The following is a 17892-nucleotide window of genomic DNA, read 5'->3' as shown; positions in this document are numbered from 1 at the left end:
GCTCTGGTAGCGTGTTGCGACGGGCACGGATTACAGAGGCGGTGTGCCCGTCCCATCCGTGCTGCTCCCGTGGCGCGGCCTGAAAACGGGGGCTTGCTTGTCGGTGTCGTGTTTTAATCAGTTGTGCAACTTAACGGCAGGGATTTTACTGCTGCCCCGCGCTCGGGCTCGGCAGGATTTTCACTGCTGCCACGCGCTCGGTCTGCCCCCTTTAACTCGCTGGGTGTGAAATTGTTACTAGGGAAATTGGTGTTAAAATGTTCTTTTTTTTTTCCTTTCAGTAACTGGAATGAGCCCTTTGTCCCCGTATTTAAACTTGGATCCCAGGTATCTAGTACAGGTGAGAAGGCGGCTTGTTTTTGTCATGTTGAACTTGATTCCATTGTTTATATGGTGATATGTGAAGACCTCAAAATTCCTGCAGTGCTGTGCAGTGTGTACTGAAGTCTTGAACTGATGAACAGTTGAAAGGAACGATTTTTTCATGTGATGCCATGGTATCTAGGAGGAGAAAACCACTTTTAATATAGAGGACAAGTAAGACTGTTGTGGTAATATAAGCCTGCCACTATTGAAAATAGGAGGTCTCCCTCCCTACTCTGAGGCATACATCTCCAACGTGCCCTTGCACATGTTCTGGCATTTGTCACACACTCCACTAAGCCCCTTCAGTCATTAAGAGCAGCCAGAAACTCCCCACTCTTTTGATGGATTACCTTTCTGTACTGTGATGAGTTCGATCAGATTACAAAGGTGTTCAGCCAAACCCCATACCTGATGCAGGCTTTGTCATCATAGCAGCAGCAGCAAATTTCACACCACTTTCCTCATGTCATTTCCTAGCTGAAGGGAAACCATCATGAAGTAAAGCTTTCTGTTTTATTCTACAGAATAATGTAGCTATCGTGCTTACACAGCTTAATTTTCGTTAACATAACATGATGGCCTGTAGGCCACCATAAAGAAAATAAAATAATTTAAAATTCTATAATGTTTTTCTTTCTCAGCAATGTTAACTGTAGCTGAAAAGACTTATGTTAATCCAATAGGGAGGCATGTCTTAATGATTTTATTTAGTTAATATTTTCTATGTATTTTTATATATACCTTATATTATCTGAGAACATTAAATTTTGCAGAATTAGCACTGAAGGTCAACAGTTGTATAGTATCTGCTAATCTGTGTGTCTCTTGTTTCATGGTACACTGGGTCACTGCTGCTTTTGTAAGTGGAAAGCTCTGAATTCAGTTCTGCGGGCTGTTTTTTATATTTCTCTTTCACTAGAAGCTGTTATAGTCAAGATTACAACATAATACTCCCGTAATGGTAGAAAACATTGCATCTGCCTCTGTTTGAAGTGGATTCACTAGCATGATTATCTTGCCTGCTATTGTTGAGTGGTCAAAAAGATGCTAAGTGATTATATAGACCTCTTCCAGAAATACTCTCTACAGTTGTCTTCTTTAGTTAGTAAGCATACTATATGAATAGAATATATATTATACTATATATTCTCCCTGTGGGAGAGAGATGCACAAGTAAAAAACTACCAACCCTACATATTTCACACCAAATCATCACTGGTTTTGAATGTATTCCTTGCTTTTTTCATGTCTTTAAAATAGATCATTTATTTCAGTGCAAGGGAATACTTCTTTTGATACAAAGGCTGTTTTTCTTTAGTGTCAGAGTAGTGGGAAACATTAATGCATTATTGCATCAGTATAGGTTGCTCACCGAGGAAACAGTGATGCATAATCAGACAACAGGAAGGTTTTTAGAGGGCAGTGTCTTGCATTGCCTGCTGCAAGATATAATAATTAAGCAAGTAGTCATTAAAAAAGTAAGAAACAAACTCAACAACCCATGCAATATGAGTTCCTTGGCTGCCTGATGTAACTCATAAAAGCTTAGGACAGCTAGGAGAATAAAAAAAGCTCTTAGTTTATCTTTTTAAAGTATTTATTAAAGTATACAAGTAGTATATTCCATCTCCATGCTAGTGTAGAAACAGAAACACTGGTTGTATGTTTTTTCTTTAGCTCATGTATGGATTAAAGAAAAAATTTTAATAGGGCCTACATTTTGAAGCAGGTACACTTGCAAAATACAAAAGTGTATGTTTGTTTTGTTTTCCTCCAGGATACAGATGAGTTTATCTTGCCCACAGGAGCCAACAAAACTAGAGGCAGATTTGAGCTCGCTTTTTTTACCATTGGAGGATGTTGTATGACAGGTAGGTGGTTGTGTTTTTCACTTTTCCCAGCTGTCCAGGTAACACCTATGTACTACAGTAATGGACAAGATTGTAAATGTCTTGTTCTGCAGTCTAGTCTTAGATAAACAGCTATTTGACTTCAGTCTGTACACTGAAGTCTATTCTCATTATTTGCATCTAGTATTGTTCTTTTTGCTCCTTTTTCTTCTTCTTAAAAAGTAATAACTGATGTTATGCTAAATAGGAGCAGCACTTGGTGCACTGAATGGTTTGCGACTTGGCTTGAAGGAGACGCAGAATATGGCATGGTCAAAACCTAGAAATGTACAGTAAGTATTTAATCTCAAAAAAATACACTTTTGTGACAGAGTTGTTTCTTCCAGCTCGTACAAAGTTAGATCTGCATATACTGCAAAAATAAGTATTTTTGTGGTTTTAGTGGGGACAAATGAGGGTCATTGTTTGTCTTCATCAAGTTATAAAATGTTATAATGATGTTCAGGTCAAGCTTTTTGTTTAGTGACAATTGGTATGTCCTCTGACTTACCTTAAATATTTGAGAATAAATTACTACTATGATACTTACTAGAAATCTACTTCAAAGTCAAAACAGTAGTTTTATATGTTGAAGTATTCCTAGAGCAGCACAGTTTGGTTTGACCTATTTTTTCTGTTACTTATCTGAGCAAGTTCTCTCTTCTTTCCCAAACTTTCCAAAACCAGGAAGAGATTAAAATGCAGAAGCTGGGCCTGCCTGTCTTTGCATTAGGGATGACATAGTGGTGTGCTGCTGAGCAGGTGTTGCACAGTGGAATCACAGAATCATAGAGGTTGGAAGGGACCTCTGAAGATCATTTGGTCCAGCCCTCCTGCCAGGGCAGGATCCCCTAGGGCAGGTTGGACAGGAACACATCCAGTTGGGTTTTGAAGATCTCCAGAGAAGGAGACTCCACATCTCTCTGGAAGTTGTTCTGGATCACAGCATCCACAAACACCCCTGGCATTCCCATGTTTTCATCTTACCTGATTGTTTGAAAGAACAGAGTAAAGATAAGAACACTTTTTTCCCTGTAGTATGCTTCTCCTAGTATTATCAATGGTTTAGACATAAGTATAAGAAAACTTAAGCGCCTGTGAAGGAGACATAGGAAACTAGAGGAGTGAAGTAACTGGGGGAAACCATTTTCAGTTGCACAATACTCTGGAAAACAGGAATTTGAGAGGAGGAATTTAATATTTCCTAATACAGTTTGTACTGGCTCTGCTCCTTTTTAAATTCTGTTGCTGTATTCTTCATCCCCTTCTTTACCATCTCTAGAATTAGATATAGAACCAAATTCCCTGCTATAATTATGACTTTTCCATAGTGTTCTAGATGAACAAAATTGTATTTTATGTATTTGGAATGAACAGAGTCAGACAAAAACATGTTAAGGGCAAACTGATGGGTCGATCCCAGCAGGTGGCAGTCTGCACGCACTGCTGTTAGTCCGTGCTCTTCAAGGGAGGAGGCCTGTTGAAGGTCATCATCTTGAAACACTGTATTAAGTTCCTTCCATGTTTTCCTAATCAGGGAAGAGACTTACCTAGCTACATTTCCTTCAAATTTATCCTTAATGTACACACAGGGGTTTTTTTAATGACTTTAAATTTTGCTATTAATCACCTGTCAAATATCATAATATGTCATGGTTATTAAATTATGAATTTTCTCAGGGTTGATGTAATGTTAACAAAAAGGAGGTGGGGTTGTAATTAGGAGGAGACTGACAATACCCTTGCTTCTAGGCTTTTTTTCCACTTGTTTCAAAATGAAGTTTTCCATTATTGTTTAGTTCATTTCTTAACCATATTCAATAATGGCCTGTGTCTCCTAATGAAGATTACAAAAAAGGAGAAGTAGTGGGAAATGAACTCAAATCAGAAGGAACATAATGTGTGACACTTCCATTGCTTTAAATGATAAACTGTGTTCCAGTGGTAGTCAGCTGTCCAGAGCAGTACTGTGTCTGTGATAGTGTTACACTGCTGGGAGATAAATATCAGTCATTTCTTCTGGCTGCTGCTTCTGGAGACAGTGGATGCCAAAAAGAAGTGGCATTGTGCTTCCCTGAGAGTGCACTAAAGACTTGTTTTCCCTCTTCAGTGCTAGTCCGGAGGCATACAGAAATACTCATACAAAAATACTTGGCATTTTTGCTGAGTGCTAAGTTTGACAAATGGAAGTGCAAAAGATTGCCTCTTCTCTTCCTGACTTGCTTTTAATACCCGTGCCATTTGTTCAGGCATCACCATGCTCCCTGACAGATTGTCCCTGTATTGCTTGCACCTTCTAGAAGAGCACTCTAGCTTTCTTGGAACTTTTTTACCTGGTTAAGTCAGCATAAGTGCATCAGTCATTCTCGCTAGCTGTGTGGAGTCACCACATTTATCATTTGGGCTAGAAAGGAACATTTATCAACTTGGGCTAGAAGATTATTTGAAGGGAAGAGATTGGATTCTGTTAGGCTGCAAGTTTGACTTGAAAAGAAAGAAGAATTTTCTTAAGATTTGACAGGACTAAATATTTGCCTTCAGTATTGCATGCATTACTATTTATAGTATGCATGATAGAGAAGGTTATGCACAACACCAAGCTGTGTGCTTTTCCTTAACTGTTTTGTTTTGAAGGGCTTTTAGTTCATTATTCCGGCGTTATTAATCAAATGTATAAGCATATTACACCTACTGTCATAAACACTCCCTCAGTGTAAATAGAGCGCTAAAGGTTTTAATACTTTTAAACTCCTTTACAGAATTCTAAATATGGTGACACGGCAAGGAGCGTTATGGGCTAACACTCTGGGATCTCTGGGTAAGTAAACTTTATTTAAAGACATAACTGTTTGATGGGAAAGTGTATTCTTTAAATTTTCAATATGAAATCCATCAGGAAAAACTGCAGGTTTTTTCTTTAGGACATGAGGGCATTTCAGGAGACATTGAAAAGGAAATTAAAGGCTAAAATAGGGTTTCAAGCATAAGTAGCCAAAAGCCTGTAATTAAACCCCAAAATATTTAGCATATTACAAACAAGAACTCTAGCTGTGGAATAACAGGAATAACTGAAAATTGTAGGTAATGCTTACTTGTTAATAAATTTCAGTCAATTCACAACTTAAGGCAAAAAATGTAATTGAATACTCTGAAATAACTTCAATAACCTAAGAAGACACTCAGTGGTCATGTGAGCAACTGCGAGATATCTGTTGCCAGAAATCTCCAGTTGAGGAGTCAACAAAATGTTTATCTGTAGAAGAAATGTGATAGTGACTACGAAGATCTATCCTTTCATGACGGTAGCTTAGCTAGAAAAATCACATTTGATACCATCCACTTTAAATCTAAACGTTGCTTGTAACTAATACGGGTTAGAAAAAAGAGAAAATAAAGTGATCAAAAGCCTGATATAGGAGAAAAACTGCTGTGAAGTGAGGTTTGGTGGGGGAGAGGGGCAGGAAGTAAAATCATATCAGTTGCCTCAGAAAAACGTTCAAATGATTTCATAGAAGTCAGTAGAATAACTAACACCCTAGAGAATGCAAGCTCTTCAGCTTCTTCCCCCTGCAATCTTAAAAGGTAGCAAAGAGTGCACAGCTACTTTGAAAGGAGAAATCCAAAACTGATGAAATTATTTTGAAGATTAATGAACTCATTACCCCACAAAGTGGTAATAAGAGAAATTAGCAATTATTTAAAACAGAGATTACATCATGTTATAACCCAGCTTCCATATATTTGAATTTTGAGAAATGTATCAAAGCATGGGCTAAGTTGCATTTATTACATTTTATATCTCAGTCTTATTTCTAAAGAGTAGATTAGCTTGCCTTTTAACTCAGACATCAGCTTTTAAGGCATAATGTAGAAGCTATGGTTAGAGATGGGATTCTGAACTACGGTGAGAATGGCACTTTTCGTAAGAGATGCATATTGCCTTGTGAGTTTTATGGGGTATCGGTTTTTTGATTTTTTGGTGTTGTGGGATTTTTTTTCCTTTTCTTATTTTCTATTCCAAATCTCATCAAAACATGTCTGAAAACTGAGATGCAGGCACACTGCAGTTCAAGGTTCCAGGTTCAGTGACACATTAACAGATTTTTTCAGCTGTGTTTGAAGAAAGATTACTCCAGAAAATGTTTGTGCATTCCAGTAACAAATTGTTATTTTTCATATAAAATATGGTCCCCCAAGTCACTGAGTTAAGCAGAACTTGATATTTTGGGATTTGGTATAGCTCTGCCTTGTCTTAGCTACCAGAGAAGTTCTTTTCAAGGAGCTGAAGTATTTTTGCATCTTATTTCACTTGTGCAGCATTTCTGTACCTCGGAGATTCCTTTTGTCAGTACTGACAATTTTTGTCATTCTGTTCCTGAACAGAGATAGCGAGGTCTGTGTTAAAACTATTTTAAAAAATGTTGTTGAATTCAGCCTTTCCTTCCCCTCTTTGTTAATACTACGTGCTACTAAGGACAAGGTAGAATGCCATTGCCTATGCCAAATGGGGAAAGATGCTACTGTTCAACTCACTGACATTAATACAGTTGCTTATGAAGGATTTACATGCTTTTTAGCAGAAGTAAAGATTTTAAATTCTTGGATGACAAGGGATGAATTAAAGTGGTATGATGTCTTTATCACTTGAAAATTATGACATTCTACTGTTCTTTGTCAGCATGAAATATCATGAGAAGTGACGACGGGGGTGCCTTCTCCCTTCATCAAAATACATAATTATATATGCATCCATACTAAGAGCCCATGCATTTCTCTTTCTAATCCTTTCCAGGACAGTCCCCAGAGTTCTCCCAAAGCAAAAGCCCTTTGGGGACAAGGTTTTCATATGCAGACAGAGGTGAAGCAGCTGTAAAATGTCAAGTCCCAAGCAGTCTAATAGTCATTTATGAGACAAATGTAGCCCACTATACTCCAGCCCTTGATAACATGACCTGAATGCTGCACTTAACTTGCATTTCATCTTGGTCACACGTGGGCAACAATTTTCTCTGCTACATAGAAAGTGTTGCTGTGTGTAGTTACATGGCATTCACAGAAGACAGTATAAAGCCTGCCAGTACAAAGTTAAACCCTCAAAAGTTTTTTTAAACAAATTTGAACTAGCAAAATGAGCTTAAGCTTCAGTCAGTGTTTTCTGTCACATATTTATCATGTCTTGAGGCAGTACTAGATGTCATGAAGAATGCTACTTTATAACCAAACTATAGCTAGAGAAAGAAAAATTATCAGTCAAGTAGAAATAGGTCTGTAAAAAAAACACGGAAGACAGGATTTGGCAGAGGATTCCCCTCTTTAAATAAACCGAAAATCTGAGCTTCGGAAGTGTAGTCTAAATAGTTACATTGGGGCTGGATTCTAAGCCTTGAATCTCAGAGAACAGGACTTTTTACTTGAGGTTTTTTTAATATGTTTTTCTTTCCCAGCTCTTCTGTACAGTGCGTTCGGAGTCATCATTGAAAAAACACGAGGTGCAGAAGATGACCTGAACACCATAGCTGCTGGAACCTTGACAGGAATGCTGTACAAAAGCACTGGTAGAGTAGCAAAATGTGTCTAGTTTTCCTCTTCTTGTGCTTTATCCCAGAATTCTCATTACTTTTACTAACTACTGTCCTGCTCTGAAAATTGACAGTGTAAAAATGGTACACTAGGAACACAGAACTAGAATGTAGTTTTTTGCAGCTCTAGGTACTAGCACATGAACCACTTGTAGGGAGTTTCATCTTGAAACAGTTAAGCTGTGTTGTGTGTTGCTTCCTCCTGCTTTCACTTTGAAAGGTAGTTCCCATTTACCTGCATCCATTCATGGACTTGAGAGACTATTTGTTTTATTCCTGCTATACCTGAAAAACATGGCTAAGAATGAGCTGGGTATGTATTTTATACAATCTCACTATAAATCTGAGTAAAAATTTTGAGTGTTTAGTCAGTATATATATATATAACAGACACAGTTTGGCTCTCATGATTATTGTTAGTCCTATTAGTCCGAGTTGGAAAGAATTCAATTTAATTCATCTGGATTTTTTTTTTTTTTTAATATTTTTGTAAGTACAACTTTTCCTTAGGTAAGTCATAGCTGTGTGAAAAACAATGTGTAGGTTAGGGGATATTGAACTAATAGGGCTCAGTTATCTGATAGATGCAGTGCAGCTAAGTGTCTTTTTTCAGCTGTTGAAATTAATTTTTTATGACAAACAGGAAAAGTTTTAATTGATACTGTCTACTTCTGAGATTAAGCAATAATAACCAGAAATATTAAGATGAGATTACCTTCTCTAAGCATACATGAAACAGTGGTATTCATCCAGTACAGTCCTAAGTAGAGCGTAAGACAGAATTACTTTCCAAATCAGGGTCAATAAAAAATTTACTCCCAAGAAAGTGGAAATCAGGAATTCAAATTTAACACAGATCTTTTTTTTTTCCTTAAGACAAAAGATTTTGGTGAACCTGTTTTACATATTCACATCACTAAACCATGCAGAAAGAAACTAATATATTTATAAATTTGTTACTTAGCTGTTTGTGAAACTGTTGTTTTATGGTAGGACTCTAGTCTTTGCATAGTGATCAAAACCAACAAACAACGTTATTTGAGAACAGCGTGGATTTAAGGTTAGTTTGCTGATGCATACTGAATTGTTTGCAGAACAGAGGGTCTGAGCTTCATCAGCAAAACGCCTGTTAACACGTACTCCAAGCTCAACAACTGGAGGGATTGTCTTTTTATTTTCTTTTGAGGGCTACTAGGTACCACAGGTTGACATTACCGCAGGAAAAAAGTTTTAAGTACCTCAATAAAGTTTTGTCTATATGATTCACCTGTGTTTTACTGAGGAGATAATTCTAGAATTAGTCTATGTACTTTCACTTATGTCACTGAGCCCCAGCATCTTAGAAGTGTTCCAGAAGGCCAGCTTTATGAATGAGGCAAAACGTTTTGAGAAGTCTTACTTTCCTGTTGGCCTAGACTAACTGAAACCAGAAATAACTGTCTTGAGCAGCCTTCATAAATACAAGCTTATGCACTTAATCTTGCAATAGCACATGGCTCTCTTGTAGTCAATTACTTTTTTGGGATTTCGTGAGTGATATGCCAGATTGCCAACAACAGCTGGATAGGATAGCAGTATAGAAGTATAATATTTTCTGCAGGAAGTTATCATTAAGAAGAACCGCCATCTTACATTCCAGCAGAAGCTTCCCCCTTCAGAAGTATAAAGCTGGCATTATGTGTAATCTTTTTTTTCTGGCACAGTGCAACCATGGATAACTACTCCAGTCACATGCACAGTCATCTGAGACTACAAAAAATTTTCTTACCAGAGCACAGTGGGGCTTTTGTTTTGTAACATAAGATCTGCTGAGCTAACAGTAGCACTGATAAAGGTAAATGCAGTGAATAAGTCTGTATTCGTTACAGTATTGTATTTCAAGAATGTGTTGCACTTAAGAACTGTAGTGCACAGAAACACCAAAGAAACACATTTTTCACCATATACAGGAGCTTTGAGTGGTACAATGGACCTTAGAAGTGAAGGATTAGTTCTGTAAGTGAAAAAGATAATACTCACATCTGAAAAATTTAATTCCAGTCTTATTTTCTTTTTTTTTTTTCTTTCATGCTCTGTCCCTCCTGCCACTTCTCCAATGCTTCCTCTCCTGTCACCTTACCCCAGAATGCCCTTCCCAATTCTGTATGGTAAAGCTTCCCTCTAAGTTACACCTTTACCCAGCATCAATACATATTTACCTTAAAAATTTTTAATACTTAAACCATATGCAAATTATCAGTTCACCTCTGTGACATATCAAGATTATTATAATTTCCTGCGTTACACAGAATGCCATGTTGTGTTGGCATTAAAAAAAGAAGATTTGAAAGCTGTCACAACATGTCTGTTATAAATTCCCGTATTTTAGTGTCAGCTGGGAGCTCCCACAGATACACCATTTCAAATCAAGGCTGTTCTGTAATCCACAAAGGGTGGATACAAAGTTGGATGCAGTACTGTTCAAACACTCAAGTTTCTCACTTCCATCATTCCTGTTTGTAAAGAGATCAGGAACGTATTTAAGAAGAAGCTGTAAAAGTATGGCAAGTTTATTGTTACGACTTTCTGGTTCATCTTTAAACATAGCACTTATGGAAAAATAACATCAGCAACCCCACTGCACTGAAAAATACTCTTGTGTACATTACAAAGCCTAGATTGAATTTCTGAAACAAATGATTAAGCTTTTGCTGAGGTGGTTTAGTGGACAAGAAAAAAAAATAGTGAGCAGACTTTTTGAAGGCTGAGATTTGCTGCCCAAAACTGGTCCCAGTTTTCACAATTTGTCCTTGTAGAGGTGTTAATCATTACCAAAATGCCAGCAATAAAAAAAAAGGCTTTCCAAAATACCCACATTCCAAAACCATTAGATTGTGAGCAGTGTGCAAGGCTACTTAACGCACAGCTTGTGCCTAAGAAGATTAAAAAGTCTGCAAGTGAGAGCTGTGGAAGTTCAGCCCTACTCTGCTCACTGGAAGTGGCCTTAATCACTGAAAGTTCCCCATTGCAAGTGACTAAGGCAGTAAGTCCCCAAGACTTCTGATGGTCCTCCTTGGTGTGAGTCAGATACTGTTAGTTGTTAGCTGGAGTCTGTCTTAGCGCACTGTATGGCTTAGGTTAACAGATGCTGAGTTGAGTTTGAAAGCAAAACTGATTTGAGGAGCTTTGAAACAGCATACTAGTTGATCCCTTTGACCAAAGCGATCTCTAGCTTTCACATTTATTTGAAATGAAATTTAATACCAAGATCACTTACTAGATTTTAGCCCAAATGTAGCAATGTGAGTACAGTATTAACTTGTTACACTAGACTTGCAACTTTATGGAAGGTGTGTTTTGAGTTCACAACTTAAACTGGATGTTCTGGGTAGAAGTTGAGAAACAGATGAAAGAAAACTCTTTGTGTTCCTTTGCCAGCGGTATCTGTAGTAGAAATGTTGTTGCAACTTAGCCAAGCCTGTTTGAGTTTTGCTAAAAGGGAGTCTGCTGTCCTAAGGCCACGAGGATGGCTCTTCCATTTAATAAAATACTATTCTTTATTCTTCAACTTCAAGCAAAGGCAGAAATTAAGATCTGTTATGCCAAGTCTTTTTCTGGTAAATGTTACAAAGTGCAAATACTAACAGAGCTTAAAACAAATAATTAGCCCTCTTGCATGCATTTTCAACCTCTTTTCTAAATTAAGCATCTTTAGTTTGTTTTCTCGTAATTGTATTAGTGTCTGAAAGTAGCAAAAATCAAAAAGATGATTGTCGTTGTGCACTATGTCACTATTATTCCCTCCCGCCATGGAAATGCACGTGGTTCCAGTCATCATGTCAAAGGTGCAGCTGGCTGAGGATCTTATGTTCCTCCTCAAGCATGCAAGATTGATCACTCAGAAAAAAGATACTGGGCTAGGTGGGACTTTGGTCTGACACAGTATAACAGCCATTAATTTCTCATTGAAATTCCCGACAGAGACTTCAGTAAGCAAAAAAAGTTAAATAACCTTTACCTTTTATCTGAGGGTTACACAGGTCGTAGATGTTCTTTTTCTTAGATAATTTCTTTTTGCCTTTGGAGGTTGGGGGAAACAGGAACAAGAATAATGCTTTGGACAAACTAAATTATTTTGTTTATTGTACTTCTGTGCAGTAGGGACCTGATACTAGATAGAACATCTCATGCCTTTTGCACAATAGATGTTACATTATCTGGTATAAAATGGTGTGCATCTGAAGAGAAGGGAATTGCATGCTAGCAATAGCTGAAGGGAGTAGTTGTCATTTCAAGACCTCAGAACACAACCCTGAAAGTTGATACATTATGAATTAATTAAGAAGGGCTAAATGTTTTATTGCTAGCAGTAAAGTCTAGCCAGAGCTAAAGATCAGTTTTGTGACATTCAGTGGGTAGGAGTTCAGGGCACTTGTGTTAGCTAACTACTTCTTGAGCTATAAAAGCCTCTTTCCTTTGGGCTCAATCTGTGTTTTCCTTTGGGCCAGACGGGGTTGTTTTTTTTTTTCTTGTTTCTGTTTGGTGGGGAGGGGGAAAGGAGGAGCTTTTTGTAGACTGCTGCAGGTATGGCTCTGGAATATCTTAGTTTTCTGCATTATTTGGAGAAAAGCAACTAAAGAACTTGCTTGTGAACTTTGAAGTTCAGGGTTGTCAGGCATTTTAGAAATTAAGAATCTCTGTTAAAACCTGCTTTTAACATAGCAAGTCTACAGGACTATTAATCAAATGGTGCTTAATGAAAGGATTTTCTTTCGAGTCTGAAATAAGAAAGCTAAGGGCAAAGTACAAGCAGGCGCTACAGGTGATAGCTAGCTTTGTTACTTGAAGGCTAATGTCTAAGAATACGTGTGGCCACTGAGAGCAGCGCTGCCTTCTGCCCAGCTCTGCAAAGCAGAAACAGTGAACTAAGTTCTCAGTGCTGCAGGGGTTTGCAGGCTTCTTGCTGCCGTTTAGAGTAGCTGAAGTAGTCTCCTGTCAGTCAGGTGCTGCTGCTTTCACTCCGTGAGAAAATAGGGATTTTAATCTTTGCTAAGTAATTTCAACAGCTTTAATACTTGTAAATAAAATTGTAAGTTCTTACCGTTTTTCTAATTTAGCCTTCACACCACAGGAAGATTTCCCTGTTTCAAGCTTTGTTGTTTCTGTATTTTAACCACAATACTGTCTTAGCTGCAGCAGTATGAAAGCAGAACATGCTTTTCTGGAATGTATCTTGTTTCCAGAAAAGAAGTTTATCAGTTTCTTCAGTAATTTCTGTACCCACAGACTTCATCCACACTTAGAAGATTTCATAAAATGACCCCTGTGGAGCAGGAGGAGGAAACTGTTCACATTTTCTACTGACATAAGACCACCCCCCAAACAATTGTCTGCCTGATGGTTCAGAGAATCTGGTTAGCTACCACTGTGCTTGAATTTGGAGCAAAACTGAGGTTGCCTTGTACATTTGAAAAGTCAAGCTCTTGAAAACATCTTAAAATATGTTTTTTCCTGGAAGCCCTGAAGGAGGAGAAACTGTTTGCATTCTGAATATCTGAGACGAATTGTGATTAGTTTTTTGTCTTCCAGTCTAACTATTACACTTCTTTTGCTTGGCATAAATACGTGCATTGGGGTTTTCAGTTAAAATATTTCTGATGTTTGCTCTTGGATGGTTCTTGCTTTAAAGATCCCCAGAACTATCCCAGGATAGTGTAGTAACACATTCTGAAAATATAGACAGCAAGGTCCTGAATGGAAGATTTTGCCCTCATGTCATGAAATACAGATATTGGCTTTACCTACTATACGAGTCCAATTCAGTGTTAGGAGTGGATCATGCCATGAAGAAATGCAAAGCTGAGCTATTAGGATGCTGTGTGTCATTGCATAGTGTGCTCTGAAACCTATTTTAAGTGCGTAGAAGATGGACAATACTCTGTGGTGAAAGGGTGCAGCAGCTAAAGCCAAACAGAGAACCAAATTCTCATTTAGACAGCATCAGATGTATCTTTGGAAGCCCATAGCAGCTTCTCAGCTATTGTGCAAGTTGTCTGATCTCAAAATACCTGCTTTCAGAAATGTCTGTCAGCTGGAACTTCAAGTTATCTTACTCAGACATGCAAGATTAGAGGCTTACGACCATATTTCTAGCAGGGTTTGTCAAGGCAGACTTGGTATCAGAAGCTTGCAGAGAGTGACTGCAGAGGAGGGGTGGGAACATGTTCTATCATGCAAACACAGCTGGGATGGGAGTGGAGAATTTTTTTTTTTTTTTAAACAATGTAATCTTCTCAGAGGTCTTAACATTTTCTGCCCAGCAACTGGTCTGCATTCTACAGTGCATTACTGTTTGAAGTCTGCCACAGACCTGGAGGTATTTACTCAAATGCAAATCTAACCAGTTGGGGAAAGGAAAGTTTTTTCTTTCCCTTTTTTGTAATTACTGCGGATAGCTCAGAAACCAAGTGCAACTGCTACAAAACAAATTGCTGGTTAAATTTTATAGCAGAGGCATAGGGAACCTGGTAAGAAACATTTCTGACATGTTTTCTTCTTGGATTTTTTTCTGACTCACTCAGTAATGCACCTATACCAACTGCACAAGTTTAGTTCCCGTTCATGAAACAAGCTTCCACTGAAACATCTTCAGCAAAGTCCTTGAGCTGTCTGCAAGACCTACAGACTGCTTTAGGCCTGATGGTTGACACTTTGTAAGTGGATTCAGAGCTGCCATCTTCACCTGGCTGACCTCAGCACAGGAAAACATTAACAACGTTTTTTTGTGTTAGGAGCAGTACCTCTTAGCAGCACTGTGTCCAAGTCTGCATGGATGCTAGAAAGTGGCTCAGCTATCCAAATTAAAGAAGATTCCTTTCTTGTACAATCCTGACTTGACAGAATCTGGAACCAGGCTTGATCAGCTTTCAACCTACCTTTCTTCCATGGGGAGAATAGGATTTTAAGGAGGGAGAGGAAGTGAACACAGGGGCTGAGGGAAGAGTCTGCAGGAATAGTCATAACTCTGTACTGCATTGTGTTCTATGAAGATGTTCCACATTTCGTGCATTTCCCCATACACCAGAATGGTTAGGAGCCCTGTTTGGGGGTTCCATCTCTGAGCAATTGCTTCCTAACGTGAACAGCAGAAAAATGAGGCTCTAACATTTTATTCATTTTCCCAAAAGTAATGAGGAGTTACTATTTTTACAGACTATCTCAAATATTTGTTTTGCACAAAGTGTCCTTTAAATTTCACCTGTGGCTTTTTGCCAGAAGCTGCTTGCACATGGTTAGTTCTGTGTACCTAGCTGCAGCCCCTTCATATGAAAAGCTTGTTGTGAAAAAACCTCAGGACGAATTATTAAAAATAGAAGTCTACATTCATGTTCCTAAATCTTGATTTAGGCACGTAGCTGCATAAATGGTGTGTCTTTCCTTAGAGCTGTTGAGTTCTTGTAGGGCAGTGAACTCAGTTGGACTTACATCCCAAAAAAACGTGAATCATCACAGCTAATCTGGCAATGAAACTTCTAGAAACTATGGCTAGACATGATCTCCAGTACAAAGTCCAACTTCTGCTATCACTTCTGCAGCTTCTTGGTTTAGTTACGTGCCTGGGCAATGCAAGTAGGTTTAACAACTCCAATGATACCCATTTAATCTTGTAGCACAGGTAATGCAGTCTCAGTCTAGATGACGCCAACAGCTTTTTGCCCCAGTACAAGCCTAAATGCACAAGCCTAAGTGAGACAACTTTATGACCCATGATGGGGGAAAAAAAAAAAATCCACCACCGATTACTGAGATGCATTTCTTTTCAAGTTTGAGGAACCTGAATTCCACTATCAGTTTTACTAATAAAGCAGGCAGGTTTTATCAAGCTGTAAGGTGAAATTGGCCTTGTTCTATATACTGTACACGTTATCTAACTTGCTTCAGCTGGGATTGATAAACATTGCAGAATCAAATTCTATGAAATTTTCCTAGTGTTGAGGACCCTACTCTCAGGTGTTCCTGTGCATTTACAGTACATACTGGGAGCTTTCCCAAGGCACTTTCTCCTATTGAGAAATAGAAACATTCTACTGTTTAGTAAAAGAAACAGAAGTCTCTACTTCTGCCCCTGTACACCACAACCCTCACATGGGTGGAATTGAGTTTGTAATGCCATATGACTCCCAGCTCCAGCCACGTGTGCTGGCTGCCAGTAGTAGCCAAACTTGCACTATATTTTCACCTTAACAACTTGCAGGAGCTTCAAGTTTTGAGGGTGCAGTTAAAAAAAATTTTTTTTTAATCACTCGCATGACTCAATTTTTGTCATTGCAATATGATTACAATTTTGAAGATTAATAATAGTAAGAATAAAGAAAGTTGTTCAGTGTATGCCCTAGTAAATTCTTGCCAGTTGATCCCTTTCATATACTTTTTTTTTTTTCCAAAAGGCTTTAAAATTCCAAAGAGACAAAAGCAGTGATGTGCTGCATGATGACCCTCATGAATCTGTGACACCCAAGGTCAAGTCCACATCAGCTGCTGTTGTGTTCACTTATTTTGCTCCCATACTTTCTCCTTCCCCCCAAACCTAGTTACCATAACATACAGACATTATTATTATTCCTCATCCAAAATCCTAACCAGAGAAGTTCTTAAAGCAGGAAAAGATCATATCTGTCTGTAAACACCTGTGCTGAAGACAGATGGAATAGGTAAAGTAGGACTTGGGAAAAGCCATCTTTGCTTCAAATGTTCTGTAGTGGTTCACTCGGGCAGTAGTGCAAACATAGTTTGAGAGGAAGTCATACCAGCAGAATTAGCGTCAGGATCAGGAATGACCTTTCTTGAGCCTGGCAGCAGGTTTTTTGGGGAGGGTAGAATTAGCACAGGTACACTTTAGAACGTTACTCAAAGAAAAACTGTGTTGGATTAAGATGCCTCTGGATTTGAACAGCTTCTTGGGAGTTGCTGTAGCTGACCATTTCCTTGGACATAACTTTAATGGGTTTTAATCTGTTTCTCTTTTTCAGGTGGAGTGCGTGGGATAGCACGAGGTGGTATTGCAGGTCTGACACTTACTGGCCTCTACGCTCTCTATAACAACTGGGAGCACATGAAGGGCTCTATAACCCGGCAGTCCCTCTGAGCAGGGCAGCCAGCGCTGGACGGAGGACACGCTTGCATAGTCACCAATCAAATCAGTTGCGAGATCTGTCTGGTGCCCCTTCCTATTTTATTTACAATTAGCGTGAAACCGAAGGAAGCTATGCTGGGAGGAACCTCTTGACACCACATAGCTGGACTGGCCCTTTCCTTCCCGCCAGCCAGTTGCTGGAGAGGCGGCAATATTTGTTGGACCCACAAGTGAGCAGAGTGGCCACCGAGATAGAGTCTCCCTGACACGCTCACCAGCTAGCCCTGGGCCAGAGCTATGAGGCATGCTCAAGTCCCATAGCTGTACCTGCTGCACGACCAGGTTGCTCGGTTGCGCGTACTACAACGATAGCGCTGCGTAATAAAGTCTGTGTCCATAGAGCTATTCACTGCAGTCTTTCAACGCACATCACCCAGGCAGCCAGCTCCTGGGCAGCTGGAGCCAGCGGGAGCCTTCTGTAGCAGCTGGCACAGAGCACGGCTTGTTATTCTGGCAGCACAGGGTAAGCGGTAAAAAGGAACATCTTCATTAATAAAAAGGGTGGTACTTCCGCAACACCGTTTGTATGCGTTGCTGTTCCTACTGCTGATAAGGCAAAGATGTGCCACATCCAGCAACTCCTATTTACAGTTTTGTTTTGAGGGACTGATGTGATAAAATCCTGGGGGACCTAGGGGGTGAGGGGAAATGAACTAACAGGCTGACTGTCTCCTGATGCGAGGTAGTGGTGAGGCATACCAGGGCTTGACTCCATCCCCTTATGTGCTCTAATAAATAAGGAACTAGTGGTTTCTGGATGAGGTACAGCTGCCGTGGCAGAACAGCTGCCACTGGATCATCACAACACTTGGGTGCTCCAGGATCTTGGAACTCGTTTAGCCAACAGCTAGAAACCAAGCAATATAAATACTCTTCTCATTGCTTA

The 17892-nt window shown here is 39.1% G+C and overlaps 1 protein-coding gene across 1 annotated transcript; it reads left to right on the top strand.

The window, feature by feature from the left end:
- Window positions 1-287: 287 nt before the first annotated feature.
- On the top strand, window positions 288-17516 carry TIMM23 (translocase of inner mitochondrial membrane 23 homolog (yeast)). Its single transcript, XM_010296771.1, has 6 exons — window positions 288-340; window positions 2144-2237; window positions 2464-2548; window positions 5015-5073; window positions 7700-7810; window positions 16843-17516. Exons 1-6 carry the CDS (start codon window positions 290-292, stop codon window positions 16956-16958), a joined length of 516 nt encoding a protein of 171 aa, XP_010295073.1. The 5' UTR covers window positions 288-289; the 3' UTR covers window positions 16959-17516.
- The last annotated feature ends 376 nt before the right edge of the window (window positions 17517-17892 follow it).

This window comes from Phaethon lepturus, unplaced genomic scaffold (genome assembly GCF_000687285.1).
Source record: "Phaethon lepturus isolate BGI_N335 unplaced genomic scaffold, ASM68728v1 scaffold14601, whole genome shotgun sequence".
In the NCBI taxonomy this organism is placed as follows: Eukaryota; Metazoa; Chordata; class Aves; order Phaethontiformes; family Phaethontidae; genus Phaethon; species Phaethon lepturus.
The sequence above is the reverse complement of the archived record's forward strand: the minus strand, read 5'-3'. Positions and strand labels throughout refer to the sequence as shown.